At 38.4% G+C, this 22851-nt stretch overlaps 2 protein-coding genes across 2 annotated transcripts; one reads left to right on the top strand and one right to left on the bottom strand.

The window, feature by feature from the left end:
• Positions 1–6482: 6482 nt before the first annotated feature.
• Positions 6483–16936, bottom strand: LOC135475756 (mitochondrial calcium uniporter regulator 1-like). Its single transcript, XM_064755693.1, has 7 exons — positions 16798–16936; positions 15708–15818; positions 14342–14445; positions 12098–12199; positions 11187–11300; positions 9900–10014; positions 6483–8079 (listed from the first exon to the last, which is right to left on the bottom strand). Exons 1-7 carry the CDS (start codon positions 16934–16936, stop codon positions 8024–8026), a joined length of 741 nt encoding a protein of 246 aa, XP_064611763.1. The 3' UTR covers positions 6483–8023.
• A 452-nt stretch (positions 16937–17388) lies between these two features.
• Positions 17389–22758, top strand: LOC135475831 (ubiquitin-conjugating enzyme E2 C-like). Its single transcript, XM_064755771.1, has 5 exons — positions 17389–17516; positions 19765–19792; positions 20603–20689; positions 21420–21624; positions 22351–22758. The coding sequence occupies exons 1-5, from the start codon at positions 17413–17415 to the stop codon at positions 22467–22469; spliced, it is 543 nt and encodes a 180-aa protein (XP_064611841.1). The 5' UTR covers positions 17389–17412; the 3' UTR covers positions 22470–22758.
• The last annotated feature ends 93 nt before the right edge of the window (positions 22759–22851 follow it).

Here is a 22851-nt window from a genome sequence, read left to right on the forward strand (position 1 = left end):
CTAAAAGTTACAACATCCTTTACACATATTTCTAGAATATATACGTCATGTACAATGACACTAAACTCCTTAACACCGAAGCCTCGAGAACGCTGGACTGAATTACAGTGCAGGCTATAATGCAAACAAAGGTGAAAATGCAGATCAGACAATGATTCAGGAAGAAATAATAATATATATATAATACAGTGTTTAAAGACGGGTTCGTAACGCTATTGTTTAGGATTGTAGCCTTATTTAAATATATAATTTAAAATAACTATTGGTATCTCAAATAACTTGCATCATTGGCATGAATGGAATGGTTAATATACATGTGGTTTTAAACAAACTAAGGTCACCCAGCCATGCTGAAATGTTTTGAGATCATTTGAAATCTCCTTGTGGTTTTTAGCTCTAACGTTTCGTTTTTTGCAGGTTACCCACGTCCAACCTGGTAACCGGCTGGAACATACAATTGTGCTTCCAGCATGAAGACGGTGGTACGCATGAGGAATTTGCCTTTCTTTCCAAAGGACTGAGAAATATAGCCTCTGTTATATACAAGAACGTGCAGTTTGTCGATGAAGTAAAACATCTTGTGGATTTTGTTGATGTTCAGAGGTTTCCCAGTAAGCTGGGTATCGCTGCTAGAACCATTGAGCAAATCCGCTTTGGTCTTCGTTCGCTGGACAAACTAGTTTTGCACGAACTGCCCATGATCAAAGTAACACGATCAGGGAGCTTTTGCTTTGGTCTTACTTGTGTTAAAGCCGACATAAAAATTAACACAGACAGAGGAACGCCTTTATTTCATTTCAACTTGGTTATTGAAACGCCTTGGCGGGCTTTTGGACTGGTACATGTTGTAACTGATGGACGTTTAGAAGCCACCTTCAGAAGTCTAACAGACTGGCATATGAAGGTTGAAGGTGAGCTCCATATACCCATAATAAAGGCTGACATAGGCGGATCCCTCATGGTCAGCACGACACATGGCATAGAGGGTTGTTTCCACCTTAGTGTGTTTTCCACTCAGCTGTTCGGCGGATGTTTCCATTTTCTGTCTAAGAGTCCTCGTAATCGTCTGCGTAATTGATGACTTTGAACATGATTCAAATGTAGTCTTAAGCTCTTTTGATAGGCTTGTTGTCTCTTTTGATTGAGGTGTTAATAAAAAAAAAAATTTAAATTGTTAAGGAATATTAATGGATAGTCTTACCTCTGCCTAAAAGGTTGTTTGGTTATTCCAAACTTTTTGATCTAACTACATTCGAATTTATAGGACGTAAGTGTATTAATCGATGAAGAGAAGACTACTATTTGTTAATCCATGTATATGTGAATATTCCCTCTACCTTCACCGATTCCTGTAACATCTGACTACCCTGTTACCAGTTTGTTCACCTGCTTGGTTATATAAGACGTCAACCGTAGATGAGACAAGCGGCCACTAACAACAGTCAACAACCCAGTGGACTAATTGATAGGGTGTGAATAACATGACAGTTTCTGTTGGAAATTCTTGTTCAAAAGTTCACACAAGGATGAAATGATATTTAGCTATTTAGACTCCTGAATTTCAGACTGTTTTTGCTTACTAAATATCATACCAAGGCTACAGCATGTATTGTTTAATTTGCCCATTAAGAATACCTGAGCACTAACCTTTCTGTTGATGGCAACGAGTGTCTTTAAAATTATTGTAAATATTTCGTATTTACCTTTTGATCTACCACAGAGCAATATTTATGTCAGTCCAGTACACATATGTTCAGATAATAATCATACTACAATTAAATATTATCTAATCAGAATAATAATCAACAGCTATGGCTGATCCCACGTCCGAAACGGGCAATCCAAGCCATCGTCACAACAGAATCACTTCTGCTGACATCCTCCATACATCTGGTCATTCGGCTATATTTAATGACACCTCTGTGTTCTCGATGGTTTCGAGAAAACGCTCTTTCATCCATTGAACCTTTATTTGGCAGAGAGTTCTTATCGTACTGATGACAGCTCACCTGAAGCCTCTTATTGGTCAGAATAATATGATCATCAGTCAAATTACTATACCCTAGCGTAGTTTAACTCAGCTGGGGGAGGTTGGTCTGTTTCCGATCAATATCTTGCTTGCATTTCAGTTCTCCAAGTCGTAAAAAGCACTTTTCCGAAATAATAGGAATGATCTCAAATATGGAGTTCAAATTTTCAGCCATTCGTCCGCCGGAAAGCTGACTGGATCCTGACAGTACCACTCAATATGGCTTGCCCGGAAACCAGACATTTACCATGGCCAGAAATTTTATTTATTTATTTTTTTATTTCATTGGTGTTTTACGCCGTACTCAGGAATATTTCACTTATACGACGGCGGCCAGTATTATGGTGGGTTGAAACCGGGCAGAGCCCGGGGGAAACCCACGACCATCCGCAGGTTACTGGCAGACCATGGCCAGAAATAAGCGAAAAGACGGGGGCCTCGATCTGTACATAAACGATGAGTGTAGTGACACTCTTCTGAGGGAAGATCTTTCTTTTATTGATAACAATGGTGACTATGAGTCGTTATCTATTGAAACAAAAATTAACGCTCAAAAATACTTGTTAGGTATAATTTAATCGCCCCACATATAAAAATAACAATAATTTCAATAAAAACCTATTACCATGTTCCATAACATAAGAGCGGGAAATATGGAGAGATTTTAATGATGGGAAATTTTAATCTGGAACTTTTTAAAACTGATCACCACCCACCAACTAAAAAGTTTCTGTAATCCATGCAGTCGTATACTTTTTCCCGAAAATTATCAAACCAACTAGGGTGAAGTCTACAGAGGCTACCATAATACATAATATATTTACAAACTATCATTTTTTAGGATTTCTCTGCTGTTCTCCTAGATGACATCATTGGTCATTTCCATGTTTTGTCACATCGACAAACAAATTTTCTCAGTACCATCAAGCCAATCCACATTAACCCATAGACATATAACTGCAGAACAGAAGGAACAATTGGTCACAAAAATACAGCAGAAAAACTGGGACGAGGTCTATGGCGTGAGCGACGTGAATTTAACATTAGATATTTCCCTGAACGATTTCAGTGACATCTAGGATGAGGGTTTCCTGCTCATCGAAACAATTCTTTCCAAAGTCAAAATAAAAAAAAACATGGATAAGTTATGCTATTTTAAAATTTATTAGAGACAAAAAAAATGTCTGTATCGACTTCACTAATCACAGAAAAACCAGGAACCTAGAAATATTTATGAACGCTACAGAAATAAACTAAATCAAACTTTCTGTCTTGCTAAGAAATGGTTTTATGAAGGAAAGTTTACAATAGCACATAACAGACATATAGAAAGTATTAAATGAATTGTTAAGTAAATCCAGGTCTGGAAAGTTGAAAATTATACAAATACAACGGATACAAGATCGCTGACAGCGATTTAAAAATATGCATTTTCCTATGCAATAACGTTGGGTGTGGGGGGGGCGTTTTCTTTACCCATGCCCTTTGTTACCGATAAAATCACATGATCTCTAGCTTCTGATCCGTCTTACAGAATTCTAAAAAATTTAGTGTAGTTACATTTATAGACCATACAAAAGCATTCGATACCGTCAACCATAAAATTCTCGTACATAAATTAGAAAAATACGGCTTTTATATTACTAAAAACTGGCTTGAAAGTTATCTTAGCCAACTCTAAATAATAAGTTGTCTACTCCTTAACCGATCTCGTGCGGTGTGCCTCAGAAATCAATTCTCTGTCCTCTTCTGTTTCTAATATACATTAATGATATTATTAAAACATCTACTTTACTCAATTTCAGACTGTTTGCCGGCTATGTGCGCTTGCATCTGTCGGGTTATGTTCTTGCCCACACGCAAATACAATGTCAATTGAAATGACTAAACTGAATGACTGGCTGGTCAGCAACATACTAACTCTAAACCCGGGGAAAACAAAATTCAAGTTAATCATACAATTTAGATACCAAAAAGATATTAAAAAAATTCATAGTTGATATATTCGGTAACCCGATAGATGACGTTAGTCAGTATAGATTTCTGGGTTTGTTTTGTAATGAAAAACTCGATTGGACAACGCATATTTCAGAAATGTCGAAGAAAGTAAGCAGAAATGTCGGTCTAATTTTTCACTTATGAGATTCTCTAAACCTTAAATGCCTCTGCACTCTCTATTATTCCCTAATCTATCCTTACCTTGTGCATTGTAATATAATTTGGGGAAATACATATCTATCTTATTTACGTCCTCTTGTGATTCTTCGTAAAAAAAGCGATCTGGACTATATTATTTTATAGTAAAAATGCTCATACGCTTCCTCTTTTTGTCAAGCTTGGCATTCTGCCCCTTCCCGCCATAAATACATGTTACATCAATATCTACTGAATCTAGTGTGCCATTCCTTGCTTGAGCCATCTCGAAATAGTTGTCGTCCCTTTGACAGAACTAGCTTTTCACTTTACACCACTGGCAGCAAAGTTCCTCGCGAATTGAATAAGTTGATATAAAGCCATGTAATTTATTATTTTAAAATATTTAAGAAAAATATGCTCTGTGGAATTGGTATAGTGGTATTTTATAAACTTCTTATTCCCGTTGTAGTTGTTCATGGTATTTTTTGTAACATTTGTAAAGTTATTATCGTTGTCTTTTGTTTCCGCACCCAATCCATAATTATTTTTCACCACTATGTGCTCTAATAAATAAATTAGCATTATATCTGGAGTGATAAAGCAAGACCCTTGCGGTTTTACCCCCTGTCTTTTGGTCGTGGGTAAATTAGAGGACCTTCTGTACATAGTGTTCACAATACAACTTTTGTTCGCTTGATGATTCCATACTTTTATTTCCTCGTTTACTCTTTACTCTGCCCATCTGGGCGTTTTGTTCAGTAAAATCTTGAAAGTTCTGTGGTCTCTTTTTTTCGGTGAAGTTTGTCCTGCACAATTGACTGACTTCTGTTTAACACTATGCTCAAGGATTGTTTACTCATGATGGCTTCCTCTCCGGCCATACGTGGGAAGGTCTGAAGCAACCTACGGATGGTCGTAAGTATCCCCTGAACTCTACCCGGTTTCCTCCCATCATAACGCCGAGGGGAACCGTTTTAGTGGCCTAACGGTTACAGCGTCCGCCTTGAAGTCGTTCGACACCAGGATCAAACCCGAATCGGGTCATGATAAAGATTTTAAAAATAGTACTTTCTGCTGCCGCGCTTGGCGCTCAGTAGTGAGAGTTTAGAGCAAGGAAACATCACTCGTTGGCCCTGTGTAAATATAATGTGACTGGGTGGTGTGTCATGTCTGGTGTCTTCGGCATGACTCATCAGTGTACATACATACATAATGCTGGCTGCCGTGGAATAAGTGTAAATATTCTTGAGTACGGCATAAAACAACATTCAAATAAATAGACATATAAAGGCTTACTTCCATTTTATGGGTGAAGGAAAGCGGAGTGCCCTGAGTGTGCCACCGACCATGTACTCGACAAACCTCTTCACTCTGAGCCATAACTTGTTTAGTTGATTGGTGTTTTACGCCACACTCAAGAATATTTCACTTATACGAGGTCGGCCGGCATTATGGTGGGAGGAAACCGGGCAGAGCCCGGGGGGAAACCCACGACCATACGCAGGTTGTTGAAAGACCTGCCCACTTACGACCGGAGAGGAAGTCAGCATGAGCTGGACTTGAACTCACAGCAACCGCATTGGTGAGAGGCTGCTGGATCATTACTGTGCGCTAGCGCGCTAACCAACTGAGCCACGGAGGCCCCTAGGATAACAATGTACTTCCTCAGTTACGTGTACTCAATAAACCCATTCACTGACAACCACAACCGAAACAACACGGGCTGGATTTCAACCTGCGATCTCATTGGTCAAGGCCCGGTGGAAAACTAATCCGGTAGTATCTGACCCACTTCAGATAGTAGATGTCAGGTACTACCAGACTAGTGGAGTGAATGAGTGAGAGCTTGGGGTTTAACGTCGTACTCAACAATTTTTCAGTCATATGACGACGAGGGAATCCTTAAGGTGTATGTAATGTATCTCCTTGTTGCTAGACGGATTTCCCCCACTCTTTTATCTAGTGCTGCTTCACTGAGACGACTTACCGAAGGCAAGTAAGAAGCCCCGCCCAAGCCATTATACTGATACGGGTCAACCAGTCGTTGCACTATCCCCTTCATGCTGAACGCCAAGCGAGGAAATTACAACTTTCTCTTTTCAAGTCTTTGGTGTGACTCGACCCTGGATTGATCCTGGATCTACCGCTCCCGACCAGACTAGTGGAAAACTAGAAGTTATTAGGGTTGAGAATGATGCTCATGCACTCATCTGGAAGTTTTGTTACATGGTGACATGGTGTATGTGTATGCACTTCAATTTTTGTACAAAACACTCCAACAAATGAAATATAAAGTCAATAAAGGCTAGAGGTTCTTTTATTAACAAATACCAATAGATGACGCCAGTTAAATATATTAAACTTACTGACCCGTATTTTTGACAGTGGCAAGTGATCCCAAATTAGTTAAAGTTTGATCTTGCTGTTTCGCATCTTCATCACAATGGTCATAAAAAAAAAACATGTACATTCACACATGCTTCACGGGAACAATCATTTTCGTTTTTTCGCTTCCAAACTATACGTAATTAGGATGCATGTTTTACAGTTGCTCTGAGTCAAGTAAAGACAATTGCACTTCCCAATGTAAATTCTGTGTATAATATTGCCATATCTATATCCCAGTAAAGTCTCAGTGCCACATGAGTATGGGGAAACCGAAGAAAAAAATACTTTTAGTTTTTGAGTACTGCAAAGTACTGCAAGACTTGAACTAACTGAACAGGAATTTTTCACTTCACAATAGTTCACACGTCAGGACTTTAGTTCAATGTCTGTTGTTGATTTTGAAGTAGAATCAACATACTGCTCACTTCTGGTAATAATGTGACCACATGTGTTTAGTAACATATTTAAATACTATTGACAGGACTTATTTCAAATATTTTACAATTTAATACTTCTCAAACATATCAAGGAGTCCATATTATTTGGTGCTAATATACCAAATTTCAAGGTGCTAAAATGAATATCCACTTGCCCTAACTCTACCCTAAAAAATATTTTTTGGTTTACAAAAGGTAGAATTTGCTACAAAATGAGTATGTGATATATAAATACCAACAGGAAACATACTTGACATATACTTGACACACTGTAGTTGCTCAATCTTTCTACAACAATTAAGCCACGCCATCATTAAAAAATTCTGTAAAGTTTATATCAGGATTTGTTAAAAGTTTTTTTCCATATATTTTTCTTCTCAAGCTATACTATCTTTCATAAGCCAGAATAAAGAAAATTATTCTCTACCAAACAACCCATTTTCTCTGGTAGTCAGATTAATCTCGTAGTCAAACTTCAACCTAGGTTCCACCGAGAGAATTTAATCAACACTAGACAATATTTGGAGGAGTTATTGCATGGTAACCAAAGACCCAAATTAATCTGCCTAGCTTTTTGCAAAAAAAAATGGGATAAAAAGTAAATTTGAACTACTGTACTCCACCTAAAAGTAACATCTTTCAAGTGACATCTTTTTCAAGTTTGATTAATTTCTTATCAGAAAAAGTGAAAGGTGGGCATCAATAGTATCAATCATTTAAAGGTGTTTATGTGCTTCTGAAAGTGCATCTCTACATGCACAATTTTTGGTGAAATACAAAAATCCAAAATCAGATCAGACTGGTAGTTTGAGTCCTAAAACACATAATCATTAGGCAGTAACCATCTTGGGCCCTTACATGTCAGTGTGGGTATGGATATACCGTTCAAACAAACAAGAGTTCGCATAACAGCAATATTTCATTGACATCAGAAATGGAAATTACATGTATTAAGTGATACAATTTAAAATCACAAATATGCCCCGAGTTCTGTTTAGGCAAATTGCCACTGGAAGTAGATGCTGGTCAATTATCAGGACCACAGTCTATAGAAGCCCAGGGTAATGGTCAGACAGGAAAGGACAGTTCCTGAAAACAAACAAGAGTAACCATGAATCACCAACATAAAGCACAAATACCACCTAAATCCATTCAAATCACCTCAGCTTTAACTGGCCTAACAAGTACAGTCCACCACATGTTTTCACCAAGGCCTCACAAGCAATGAAAGCAAAGCTTTAGTTTGCACTGAGAGCATGCATGTGGGGATGTTGACCATTCTATGCAATCTATCATATCTATCCCACATAAAAAACACAAATTCAGGTGAACACAACAAAGGCATCAACAAATGCATTTGTTTGGAAGGCTTAAAAAAATACTAGCTGCATTGTGGTGAGTATAACCCCTAAGGGGAACATTCATGGGTGTTGATGATAGGTATGTGGTTACCATGACAACTGCACAAGTGGACAAATGTGTCCACCAAAAATCAGTCGGAGTTATCGTCCAGATACAAAATCATTACTATTCATACAGTATATATAAGGAAAATGACTATCTGGTTACCACGACAACTGTGAAAATGGACAAATGTGAGTTACGACACACCATCATCTGTGTATCCACCAAAAAATTACAAATCTATATGGAAAACTGTTGGACTTATAGCCCGGACACGAAATCCTATCTATCTGTATAGTATATTTATTTATTTATTTGATTGATGTTTTACAGCGTACTCAAGAATATTTCACTTATACGACGGCGACCAGAATTATGGTTGGTGGAAACCAAGCAGAGCCCGGGGGAAACCCACGACCATCCGCAGGTTGCTGAAAGACCTTCCCACGTATGGCCGTAGAGGAAGCCAGCATGAGCTGGACTTGAACTCACAGCGACCGCATTGGTGAGAGACTCCTGGGTCATTGCACTGTGCTAGCGCGCTAACCAACTGAGCCACGGAGGCCCCCATCTGTATAGTATACATAATGCCTCTTGCTGTTTAGTTCCAGTCAGCTTAATCTGGCAATCTGGTAACCATGACAACCGCGGAAATGGACAAATGTGAATCACGACACATCATCATCTGTACGTGCATGTGTCCACCAAAACTTAAGCCTCCACACAGAAAGCAGTTGTAGTCATAGCCCAGAAACAAAATCGTATCTATTGATGTAACACATATAAGGCAAATGGATATCTGATTACCACAACAACTGCGAAAATGGACAAATGTGAGTCACCATACATCGAAAAAAAATACACCAAATATTAAACCTCTACACAGAAAACAGTTGGAGTTATAGCCTGAACACAAAATCATATCTATTTATATAGTATATATAAGGAAAATGGCTATTATGTTTTGTAATGGCAGGGGCATATAAAAATGTATGAAATGTTAAGTTTGTTGAACTGGTACCTACAGAGTTTTCCGCCAGTTTCTTTTAGCCCAAATCATAAAACTTTCTGCCCAAAGTTGTGTATTTCTTATTTCTTAATTTGACTGCTCTTCAACGACATACTCAAGAATTTTTCCCATTTAATACGATTGCAGTGAGAATTACGGGTGGAAGAAACCCGGCTGCCTGTGGTAAACTCCCGACCTTTGGTACGTCACTCAGGAACTTTACTCACATGTACATTGACAAGAATGTCAAAGATTTTATTTATTTATTTGGTTGGTGTTTTACTGAAGAATGTTTCACTTATACAATGTGAATGTGGTTAATGTACAAATTATCTATCAATTCCAAGGCTGGTTTTGAACCTAAACATTGAGTGTCTCAGGGATTGAAAGGCAAGTGATTCTAACCACTTCCAGTTGTGCTTAAAACTATAACAGTAAAGAGCTGCGAAAGTGTAACAATTTTGATACACATTTAGCAACAAGCAGACTTACTCACCTCCAGCATATTTCAGGATATCATTTCGGTACTGCTCATAAATTGTACGTAGATTAGCTACTTCTGTATCAATGCGATTGTTTAAAATAGCCCGATGCTTTTCACCTTCTGCATGCTGTAAGATAACCAGGAACACAGGTTTGAAATGAAGGTCATGGGACATCATGGGGTGTCATTTGTTTGCCAAATCAAATTGCTAACACAGGGAGGGCTTTTTAAAATGAATTTATACAGAGTGTAAACACTACTGCACTGAACGCCAATCAATATTACACAACAGCTGTGGAGAATAAAACATATGTCTCTATCCTGCTAGCATTTGAATGTCATATTCAGCTTTTCATATTCATAAAAAAGACGGAATAGGACAAGTAAGAAAAACCCATGTTTATAGATACACACTGGTATGATGGTTATTGTGTGCTCACACAAGATAACACATGTATGTATATGTATTTAATGTGAAATACAACAGTTCACTCGTGCTTAAAAGACTGAACCTGTGATATGTGTGATACCTGTGACAGTTTGACCATATATATTTCACAGACTAGGTTGTCCCGAAGCGTTGCCACACAGCATTATGACATGTACATGTGTAGCTTTGCCAACATAATTAGGAGTTATAACAGAAGACTGTGATTTTGTGATTTTGCAGATACAGTATGACAAACTCATTATCTTTTTGATGATAATCCATTTTATATGCAAACATTTACCTCAACACATACATGTACAATGGGGCCTCACCAAAGTACCTCTATGGTAACTATAACACCCAAATGGGGCATTTTTGGAAGAACTGTGGTGGGGTGGAACCTTAGAATATTGCTGGCAGTAATGATTACAAGCTGCGTTGAAATCAGTCACTGTGTGCATGTCCATATGCACCCTGTATATGAGATGAGAGAACTGGTCCTTACGGTCGAAACTTGTTTCTAACTCTCTTTGCAGTGAATCAGCATTTCAGAAGTCTTGCGAGTTCACACAGGTTTTGTGGAAAAAAAGCATGATGCTGCATCTGGCAAGCCACCAGGGCTAGAAGATGTTTTTAGAAGATGGTAGTTGCCAGATTGAATATACATGTACATCTTTATGATAGTTGACAATGGAGGTCTCAATTCTCATTGCATCACATGTTAAACACTAATCTTATGTTTACATATATATATATATATATATATGCTGTACTGTGGGCAAAGGGAGGTAATTCAACAGGGATCTATCGCTATTAACTGCCCATCATCACCCTTTGCCCCTCCATACTGAACTTCTCACAATACTAACCGCTTCCTTAGCTCTGCTCCTCTCCAAGTTTATATCCAGAGATACCTGTCCTCTTAACTTGGCTACTTCGTCTTCTACAGTCTGCTTCATTCTGTTGATCTCTAGAGTTTGTTTCTGTAAGGAAAGATTTACCTGGGTGATAGCTGAGTGATTCAATGATACATACCTGTAATGTGTGACTGATACATACCTGTAATGTGTGACTGATACATACCTGTAATATGTAACTGATACATACCTGTAATGTGTGACTGATAGACTGATCTCTTAAGTGTTTGATCAAATTCTCACTCCACGACATGCTCAAGTACACATCGAAGTTCTACTCACATATGACAAAAACACATGCTGGCAAACTTCCCAGGTACAGCCGGAGACGCCGCCAACACGAGCTGGACTTGAACTCACAGCAAGTCTCTCACTTGAAGAGAGGCTCCTGGGTCATTGTGATGTAATATGTAATATTCGGACACTAATTAGACAAGATGTTTTTTTTAACTAGTACACATATGTATTTACCTGTTTGCTTGTGTTTTACGCTGTATTTATGAATATGTCACTTGTATGATTGCACTAATCAGGCTTATAAGAGGAGACTAAGTTGGGTTCCAAGTAGAGATGTCACTGGTCAAGGGTCTGTCCAAGGGCCAACTTCAATGCTTCACTACACCTTACTCATCCAGTCAGAAACAAAAATAGCTGTCAGTGCTTGCATATTATAAGTGTCAAAGTCAACACTAAAACACACGAATTTGCTCCATTTAACTCAGTGATAATCCAGTCTGCATGAGGCTTTCACTTTCTACCCACAGGAGGTAGGGGTAGGGTGAAGAGTTTCACTTTCTACCCACATGGGAGTAGGGGTAGGGTGAAGAGTTTCACTTTGCTACAAACTGACCTGAATTACATACCTCTGTTTCATTTCTCAAGGCTGAAAATTCACTTTTTTCCAAAATAAGCATGTCCTTTTTGACTGAGGCTATGTTAGCTAAAAGTTGCTGGACTGTGATCTCCTGAAATGACAGAAAATAAATCAGCAAAAACTATGCATTTAATTGCATGATTGGTCTAATTTGTATAACACTCTGCTCAAACCATGGACGTCAGGTACATGTGTACCTGAAAAAAGTCTGTATACATACATAATGACCACAGCAGAACCAGAGGATTTGATCTGAATGTGTACTCAAGAATTTTTTTCTTATTTGATGGTGGCCAGTGTTACGAGCACAGGAAACCAGACTGGCCTGGTGGAGTAAACCACTGATATTTGGCAAGTTACTGATGAACTCTGCCACATGTGACATATAGATATCTCATAGTGATCTTCAATGGATGCTAGACTGTACAAACAATCACACAAGGGTTTTTGACTACCTAATTCCACCAAGGCTTCTCTAGCAGGGAACACATTGGATTCTACAAATTCTCTTTCCCAGGATGGTTTTAAAACCCACATGTCGTTAGCTAGTAAATCTGAAAGCGAGACCCCATTGATCAAGTGCCTGTCATCATGAGAGGAAGTCTTTACCTCTATGCAGTGTCATCAAATATACATATATATAGATATATATATATATGTTCATAATTTACCATATATGTACATGCACTGCATGTACAAACTCTTGTTCCACCAGGCAGCCCTGGTCTGACAATTTGTAAACTTTATATCCTCCGGTCAACAGACTGAAACAAGTTAACTGTATTAATATCAGTATTTATATAATATTTTAAAAATGTCAAACATCAAACATCTTTTGCAGGATGGACAAAATTTTAGCCCTGACTTCCCAGAGGCAGAGGAAAGTGAAAGCAATAAATTACCACATCTGCTATGTGAAGTCATGTCCACATATTGCAGTAATGTATATGTTCACGAATCTACATTTCAAACACAACAAGCAAAATTAAAATGAACCTTCTTTTACACTCCCTGTACCTTTCAACTATTATTTCAGTTCACCAGTTTTGATTTTGCTCAGTTCCACGAAATGATATGACTAATGTGGGAATGAAAATTAAATTCTGCTACTTTTTCTCCTTCAAGGAGAAGAATTAACAAGTGTTCACAAATGGAAAGATGTCATACACGCTCGGTTACTACAACTCAGGCAGACAGATCTATATGATAAAGATATGAGCTTGTCTTTCCTTGAATGTGAGTAAGGCTGACATAATGTAACATGGCTTTAATTTACCAGCTGGGGATTTGAACCAGCAATCTCTAGGTTTCAAGTCCATGCTTATTTCACTAGACTAAAGGGAAATTCTCACAGCCTGCAGATAGATAGTGCTTACATTTCACTCTGTTGCACTGAACACGACAGTGGTGGATATCAAAGTCTGCTTGGACACCTTTTCTGTCATATAACAACATTGTCTCCTTGTAGCTGGCAAGTCTCAGCTTTACATCTTACACCAAACTTACTTTATACTCCTTGGCTTACCACGCACAATGTCCCACTCAGGCACACTATACTGACAATGAGTGAATCAGGATTATCTCCCTTGTACTAAGTGCCAAGTCAAGACGTAGCAACACGGCTTAATTATTAACTACTGTGTGCCATGTGACGAGGTAATGACATGGCTTATTAAATACCCAACTTAAGACTGAACCTGGGTATTATGCCTCCCTGGCAGAAAACACAAAGTAATCCCGATGAGGTTAAAAGAGAAGACACCAACATAGACCAAATGCACTTATCACAATAGTATATATATCCCATCCAAAGTTCATGAAGTGCACCTTTTTATTTTTGTGGTGGGGTATATCTGAGTTATTGCAGTTCCAAACAAGCAAAATTTCTCACACACATAAAACTGAATGCACTCATTATTTTTAATGGATCAGACAAAAGTTTTTTCTGTAACGCACAAACACACCTGTTCCTACTGTGATATTATGTGATCCCTGTTCTCCCTCTCTGCCATACAGACTGAGTGAGTGCAGGGTTTCACTGACGCAACAGTTTCTCCAGTACATGTATGGCATATTCCATGGCTTTGTAACAGTTCTGTTTTAAAAATAAATTAATATAGTTACCAGGCATATGAGAAAGAAATGGCTGTTTCCACCCTTCTGTCAAATTATTTGTTGTCTTTTCCTTAACAGTACTTTATAAGAACATAAATGTTTAAATGGTACAAAATACCTGGTGTGCTTTTGTCACTAAGATCTTATTCTGCTGTTCTGTCTGGGTACTGACTACATGAACCAGTGCTTCCGTAACAGTTTCGCTTTGCTCTGCAGTGAATCCTGTCAAAGAAAAATCCATGTATCAAGCTTATATGTAGGAAATGAAATGTTAGCCTAGTAATGAATATTTTATTTGATTGGTGTTTTACGCCGTACTCAAGAATATTTCACTTATAAGACGGCGGCCAGCATTATGGTGGGAGGAAACCGGGCTGAGCCCGGGGGAAACCCACGACCATCCGCAGGTTGCTGACAGACCTTCCCACATGCAGCAGGAGAGGAAGTCAACATGAGCTGAACTTGAACACAGTGACCGCACTGGTGAGAGATTCCTGGGTCATTACGCTGCACTAGCGCACTAACCAACCAAGCTACGAAGGCCCCATATTAATGAAAAACTGTCCAACCATTCTTCACCAATGTCAGTATGTTCTGCAGAGCAGAAATTTGACAAATGGCAATCTGTGTCAAGTCTTATCACTTTTCCCACACAAAGATCCAGGATATTGTTGACTTACAGGTCGTTTACATTAGTATACAACACAAAGTATATAGTTGAATGTACAGAGCTTCTCGCACCACTTTAGTATATATGCCTATACCTTTCTTTACTGATTGACCTGTTTCTCCTGATACAGTGCGGTCACTGTGAGCTTAAGTCCAGCTCATGCTGGCTTCTTCTGTGGCCATACGTGGGAAAGTCTTTCAGAAACCTGCAGATGGTTGTGGGCTTCCCCGTCTGCATTTTGGAGTCAGGAGTCCTAAGAGACTATAGGAAACCACTGCAACTTGCTGGGTACCTCCAAACAAATCTTCTAACACAATGCTGTCGCAAAACCTACATGTATATGAGCTGCAGGGATGTCACCATACAATCTCACTATCATGACTGAGATCCATGATAACCTTAAAAATTTTGTCCACAAAAGTGCATTTTTAGAGGCAAACAAATGTCATAAAATATTACTTTTGGTGCTAAAACTTTTTCTGGTAATTTTTCCAAGAGAATATCATCCCTTGTTCCAAACTAACCTCAGAAGGACTTTCTAAAACCAAAAGAACTCTTGGAGTCAGGAATAATGGGCAACTTAGTCATGGATGACATTTATAGTCATTTATTTATTTATTTGATTGGTGTTTTAGGCCGTACTCAAGAATATTTCACTTATACAACAGTGGACAGCATTATGGTGGGAGGAAACCGGGCAGAGCCCGGGGTAAATTCATGAGGATCCCCAGGTTGCTGCCAAACCAACTTTTGAGTCCAAAAGTGTGCATTTGAAGCTGTCCAGAAACTGAATCTCAGAACTAACAGAACATACCTGCAGCTTGCAGCTTTTTCACCAGAGCATGAGTGTCGAAATAGTAGTAAATCCTGTTCAGATCAAGATCTCGAGCTTCAGAACACATGTGGCACACCGGCAAAACTTCAACTGCATAAACATATTTCATTAAAAATGCTGATATTTATCTCAAATGAGCCATGTCATGTCACTGATCACAAGTTATACGAATTTTGCGATAAATAAAATCCCCCGAACATATTCTTACATTGATAATGTAATGTGAAGAATTTTCAGAAGAACCTTGAATCTTTGGTCTTGCCTACATGTAATAAAATGACAAGCAAATACACTAAAATGATACATGAGAAGGTACTATACATGAAGAGTATGGTTTTAAGGAAAATGAAAAAAGATACATGCCTAAAACGCACACTGGGAATGCGGGGCCAGCTTAACACCCCCAACAGAGTTGTTTTGATAGCTATCATCATTGGTGTTACCAAATAAGGCTATCAGATAAGGCTACGTAATTTGTTGATTGACTGCTGGGAGGGGGAGGATACAAAACCTGTTGTTTACAGCCATTTTTACACCCCAATATGAAGCTGAAAAACTCTTTTTGCACCTAAATATGTTAGGCCACATTTTATACTCCATAATGAGAAGTAAAAGCTAAGCTGTATACTTTGAGTTCTTGCTAAGCTTTCTTCTGCAACATACTGATGTATCAGTGCAGCCTGACAGCTTGCGCATGGCTTATCATAGCATTCTACCACCTCTTAACATTTTTAAATGCATGGCACTCTGCCTTGAACAAGTCATTTAATCAGGGGGTACATCAGTATGGCAATTTGAGGCTGAGCTGTACGACAATACAATACAGGAAAGGGGTTCCTTGAAAAAGCAGACTGTGTATAGACCCATAAATGCATAGACTTTTATCTTCAATCATGTCCTAACATCACTACTGTTTTGACAATGCCTACCAAAATACTGGTTATAAAAAGCAATGATCACAAACATCTGGTTTCGTTTTTGCATTATTATGTTCAAATTCATACACTGAAGTAACAATTCTGAAGCATGGGGGCAATTTCAATGTAATATTAGGCAAATGTAACTTTACATGGTTTTCCTTTGACAGCCAAGCCTAAAGAACATGGACGAGACACGACGGCAGCAAACACGCTGTAGGCTTTTCGGAAATCTTTTGCATCCCAACACAAGCGTCCTAAAACTTGTTTCAAAAGCACTGAGCGATTCATTGTCACGAGTCGATGGATTAATAGTAAAAAGTAACTTAACAGTATTAGCCGCTTGGTGTTAAGTTCTGACTTTGTCTCCGCACATCGGGAGTATGCGAACCCTGTGTGGAGAACTCAAAGGAACAGTCCAATGTTTAACAGGGTAGCCAGGTCTCCTCTACATTTAAAAATCTACAGAATTAATAGTATTGGTAATTCTGGTACCTTGTAAAATATATTACATGAGAAGAAGAGATCAATAAATTTAGTGTATACTGAATAATGATGCGGTTTTGATTCTTAACATATTTTACATATTAAACTATGTACCCTTTTACTGTGTCAGCCCATTTCATTGCATCTAATATGGCGATTGGTCTTTTGTTCGAGTCTGTTGTAAACACAATTCCTATTGGTCGACAGCTAAACCAGGGAGTTTTAAACGGCAAACTTGTAGTGCATTAGAGCCGCGTGTGAAAGGGTGATAAAACCGTAAAATGGCAACTCAAAATACAGACCCTGCGGCAGCTACATCAACAAGGAACAAAGAGATGGATAATGGATCTTATTCTTCTAATGATAACCATTCAGTTTCAAAAAGGTAAGTCCAATGTTGAGCAAAAAGTACAGTACCTTTATCCATATCCAACAGTGTAAAACGACAACAACAATATTCAACATCGATCTTATATTTTATTTTTGCCTTAGCTCGCGAAAATGCGAGATTATTGTTGGGATTTCTCTCTGTAATAAGTGTTAAAATGTAGTGTACAACGTTCAGTGTTAATTGTGGATCTAGGTGTTGCTTTTATTTGAAGAAATCGCGTTAAAATTTGCCCCTTCTTCCAAACGGGATTTTAAAGTTGAGGTTGCTGTCACGTGTAGAGTGGCGTCAATTCATTTCAGAACCAACACTTCACAGTGAACATCTGGGAATGGACACATTGACTAACAAGTAGTTCGAGTACACTGACTGTTGGTTGAGAAATATTTGAATGCGACGTATTCATGGCTGCTCAACCACTCTCAGAGTCAAGCAAGTTTGTTGACCCGAATTACCACTTTACATACCTCTAGCTGGTCATATCCACGTCGTAACATATCCCCTTCCAAGTGCCACATGGAATTTTGTAATGGTAATCCAGTAAAGTATCGTTTCACGCCTAAAGTTCGTGCAGGCCATATTGTCACCATACCTCCTGGACTTCATTATTCGAAATTGACTTTATTTAAGATAGTGCAAAATTATTATTCTATATAGCTATATAAATTCCAATAAATGAAAGATTATGTTTGCAAAAATAATGCACAAGAATAAGGTTACCTCTGTTAAAAAAAAGAACTGAAAAGAGTTCACATGTTCCCAGAATTATATTCATGGTAGGGGCCTCCGTGGTTCAGTCAGTTAGCGTGCTAGCACAGCGTAATGACCCAGGAGTCTCTCACCGATGCGGTCACTGTGAGTTCAAGGCCAGCTCATGCTGGCTTCCTCTCCGGCAGTATGTGGGAAGGTCTGCCAGCAACCTGCGGATGGTCGTGGGTTTCCCCCAGGCTCTGCCCGGTTTCCTCCCACCATAATGCTGGCCGCCATCGTATAAGTGAAATATTCTTGAGTACGACGTAAAACACCAATCAAATAAACAAATAAATAAATATATTCATGGTAAATACATGGCAGCTATCTTGAAAACATGACAGTACCACATAACCTGTAGGCATTTTACACATGAAATGATACTTTATTGTATATACAATAAAAATTTGCGTGGCAATTGAAAGGGGATGTGTTACATCATGGATCTGACCAGCTATAGGTAGGTGGAGTTGTTATTCAGGCCACTACCTGTTTCACACCATTGAGAAAAAAATTTGCTTGACAGACTGATTGAGCAACGGTGAATATGGCGTATCCAAATATTTCTCGACCAGCAGTCAATGTACTCAGACTAACAAGAGGATCAACCCATTCTTTACAACTGCCTTTTCCCATTATCTCCTTTTTCTTAAAGTTTTCCTAGACCCTTCTGCACATGCAACTACTACAAGAGAAGTTATTTTGGCCAGGTACTAGTCTAAAATACAACTTTTCTTCACAATCACAGAGCACAATATCCAAGGACACATTAGAAACAATTTAGAATTGTTAAGTCTGGTGACTGCCACTCAAGGTACAGGTTTGAAACTAAACCCCGGTCTAAGGATTGCTTATAAATATTAAAGACATACATGAAAACCCCTGGCCATAATTATCCTGGACAATTTGTGAACTGATTATCACATTCTGTCGACATTCCGCTACCCTGTGAGCAAAGTTCACTGCATATTTGTTACACAACACCAAAAAGTGCATTTTCACACTTTTTGCCTGCACTGAGTAGACATAGCCCAAGATCAACTGAGACACTACTAACAGAGCACTCAGCATTGGTGTAACCTACCTCCATGCAGACAATTTCACTGAAAATAACAACTAGAGCCATCATTATAGTTGGTGTGCACTGATTCCTCCATGTCCTCCATGAAGTGAAAATGTGCCCAAGCCAGCATCAGCGAGCCATTGTTTTAAATTCAACAAGAAAAACTTGTATTGGAACTTCTGGCAATTCCTGGCAACTTAGTGATGGCTGTTCAAAAATTTTTTCCAGTGGAACCTCTCAATCGAGAATTTATTTGGTTTTTTTTGCTTGATTTCTTGTCTTAAATATATTAAGGTTACTCTAAGACGTAGAATTTCCTAGTCAACAGATATTATGCTGACATGATTGACTGAAGGTACATTTTTCTAATCAGCTATAATTTGTTGACAAACCATATATTCATCTTGCATTGATTTTGCTTGTGTTTTACAGGTTACATAAAGAGTTGTTAACATTATTGGTAAGTGTTTACCTATAGTCCAAAGTGTCTGTAATTAAAATGTTTTGAATCAACCTTGGTTTATTTTCTCTTAATATGAATAAGTTATATTATTTTCTATACGGTAAGTGTGTGCTAACATAACTCATGACTATAATGCGTTCAGGGATGGGGACCTGAGCAAGCAAGTGGTAAAGGTGCTCTTGACTGCCTGACTTTCAGTGGCTATGTCATCAGAGGTGCCAGGCCACTTCCATGAGCCAAATCGACATTTCAGGAGTTCTGCGAGTTCATGCAGATATCGATGAGACAGGGTGGGGGGCCTTGCAAACTAAGAGGCTAATACTTGCTAGATTTTTCAATACTTGCTAGATTGAATACACGTTTCGATTTGCCAGGTCAGTTGGCCCAATTGCTTAGTTATCAGCTACCGTAACATCACATCTTTTAGTCACGTTAGCTTGCGAAAGCCCCACTTTGTCTCATTTAAACCAGACTTGTGTGAACTCATGAAGGTGTTGGAATCCATAATTTCACGAGAATGCTATATAAACGGCCATATAGAAAATCAGCAGTTTTGATACGTTACATATTTTGGATATGACTATTCTGTTGTAATGCTGATTCCTCATCTAAATCCAGCAATTCTGCTTTTGAAGAAATGCGATTGTAGAGGTGGTAAATGAGGACAGACAACAAGAGCATCAAGTTAATTGCATAATTGGACATATTCATTGTATACATGTGTAGCTACATGTCTCAGGCTAGAGTGTACTGTATATGTGTGTACATGTATGTATCCAACAGGAATATTTGATTGTCACTTTGCAGACTTCTGGCATACCTGGCATCAGTGCATTTCCTGATGGAGACAACATTTTTAAGTGGATTGGAACGATCACTGGAGCAATGGGCACTGTGAGCAGTTTTCACTACAAAAGTATTGTTTTTCCTGTATTTTGAGATCATTTAAAGTACTAGCAGTTTGTAAGTCTTAAGTTTCTTTAATTCAACACCGTGCACATCCAGGCATTTGGCTGGCATGAGGAAGCAGCCAAAGAGGTGAAAGATAACATGGGAAGGTGTTAGGAAGTAAACAGTATTGGATGGTATTCTGAAAACTATAGCTGCCATTAAGCCATCACAGGTGCAATTTTCTCCTGTTTGCTCTTTCTCTCCCATGTTAATTTTGTCAGAATAGGGCATCTCAAAGACAATGAGACAATCATTGGCTAAGTTGTCTTTACTACCTTGGCTTTTTACTATGTTTTTTAACATGGTAACTACAATCAACTTGGCTTATAATTGCTTTGTGCAAGAGGTCCCTGGTAACTTCCATGTTTTTACCACCATGTCTGCATGAGCAAAGCATGTTGGCGCGAGTAAAGCTACAAATGCCTGGATGTTCTGGTGTTGAATAGATTCTGCATATAAATCACAAACACTTCATAGCAGAAAGCTCTAGACAATATCAGTTGTCTTAAAGGAAAGAGATGTCATTTCTTGACCAGTGACATCACGTTGCTGATACAGGGAAAAGTTTAAAATGTAGTTTCGTTGGTCTTCCTGCCAATGCACACAGCATGTATCCTTCTGTCACTTTTTAATCTTCTCTACTGGCCTTCAATGCCAATCTGTTTGCCTAAAGGTATATGAGGGACTGGAGTACAAACTGGATTTGGAATTTCCTAGTTCTTACCCTTACAAAGCCCCAACAGTGAAGTTCCAGACTCCGTGTTATCACCCAAATGTTGACCAACATGGAAACATCTGCCTGGACATTCTTAAGGAGAAGTGGTCTGCCAGCTACGATGTCAAAGCTATCCTGTTGTCAATTCAAAGTTTATTAGGAGGTTTGTACCATTTTATCTTTCAAAGAATGATGTGGGAATTGTTGTTACTTGTTCATATGGATTTTTAATTATAATACATCGTTGTCATGTGACTGAAAAATTGTTAAGTACGTTAAGACGTTAAACCCCAGCACTCGCTCACTCACTCATTATAATACATAGAGATTTTAATATAGCAATAGTGCTATAACAGCCTGTATTATTTATTTACTTGTTTGGTTGATGTTTGACACAGTGTTCAAGAATGTTTGATCAGGTTTATGAATGGACGAAACAGTAGTTCAAAAATGATGAGAGGGGTCAGTCCTTGTTCACACCCTCACTGTTTCAGTAATAGATTGCTGCCTGCATTAACAAGATTTAATGTTAGGTATTTAAGCTGCTGGCTCAGGTTGAAAACTAAATATGGCACAGAAAGCATCTGCCCACAGCGTTGCAGAGAGTGTTACGCTAGCGGTATTCTTTTTCAAATACTGCATTTCACCTATTTTAGCGTTTTTCAGGTGACAAATTTTGCTTGATTTTGGTTTATTTACTCACGTTGTAGTTTCAATTAAAGAGTTTTTGTAATGTTTGGCTGTAAATTACTTATCAGAAAAATCTGGTGCTGTCATTTCAAGGTCCTAAGTGAAATACAGTGTCACTGATTCTGTGATATTTCAGATTAAATGTTCATGTTTCAAGTAGGAATTCTATATTAACATTGTGGTCTGTTTACATTTTCAGAACCTAACAATGACAGTCCATTAAATGCTCATGCAGCAGATTTATGGGACAATCAGGTGGCCTTCAAGAAACACTTGCTGGAAAAATACGACAAAGATGCTCGAATCAGTAGATCATGATGTAGACACAGGATCCCTAAATTAGACACGTGTACTTTTCTAATGTAAGTTTCGCCCCTCTGGATCATAAATGTACAAATCACACCTCATGCTACAGACATTGTAATCTCTCGTTTTGTATCTTGTTGTATTTCATTGGATGTCTTATTGTGCTGTTATTTATACTCTGCTTGTAAACAAAATGAAAAAGTTGCGTGAATGTCCAGTGTGCCCTTAGAGTGAAAATGTGAAGAAAAAAAGTTTTTATTTCCAGTAAAGGTTGTACAGTTGTGAAGTGCTTATACAGTAATAAACCTTTTTCCTGTACTTCATGGTGTTTTATTTTTGTTTTACCCCACTGTTGTGAATTTTGGAATTGTTTTCAGTCACCCAGTCAAATTAT

Source organism: Liolophura sinensis, chromosome 9 (genome assembly GCF_032854445.1).
Source record: "Liolophura sinensis isolate JHLJ2023 chromosome 9, CUHK_Ljap_v2, whole genome shotgun sequence".
NCBI lineage: Eukaryota > Metazoa > Mollusca > Polyplacophora > Chitonida > Chitonidae > Liolophura > Liolophura sinensis.

What these genes read in the sequence shown, in the direction of transcription:
- LOC135475831 (XM_064755771.1), top strand. Translation starts at nt 17,413, where the DNA reads ATGGCAACTCAAAATACAGACCCTGCGGCAGCTACATCAACAAGGAAC. An exon ending in TCACTGGAGCAATGGGCACT is followed by an intron (nt 20,690 to 21,419) that starts GTGAGCAGTTTT and finishes GTTTGCCTAAAG; the next exon opens with GTATATGAGGGACTGGAGTA. An exon ending in AATTCAAAGTTTATTAGGAG is followed by an intron (nt 21,625 to 22,350) that starts GTTTGTACCATT and finishes TTACATTTTCAG; the next exon opens with AACCTAACAATGACAGTCCA.
- LOC135475756 (XM_064755693.1), bottom strand. Translation starts at nt 16,936, where the DNA reads ATGAATCGCTCAGTGCTTTTGAAACAAGTTTTAGGACGCTTGTGTTGG. An exon ending in GGAGCAGAGCTAAGGAAGCG is followed by an intron (nt 10,015 to 11,186) that starts GTTAGTATTGTG and finishes GTTATCTTACAG; the next exon opens with CATGCAGAAGGTGAAAAGCA. An exon ending in TATCCTGAAATATGCTGGAG is followed by an intron (nt 8,080 to 9,899) that starts GTGAGTAAGTCT and finishes GTTTGTTTTCAG; the next exon opens with GAACTGTCCTTTCCTGTCTG.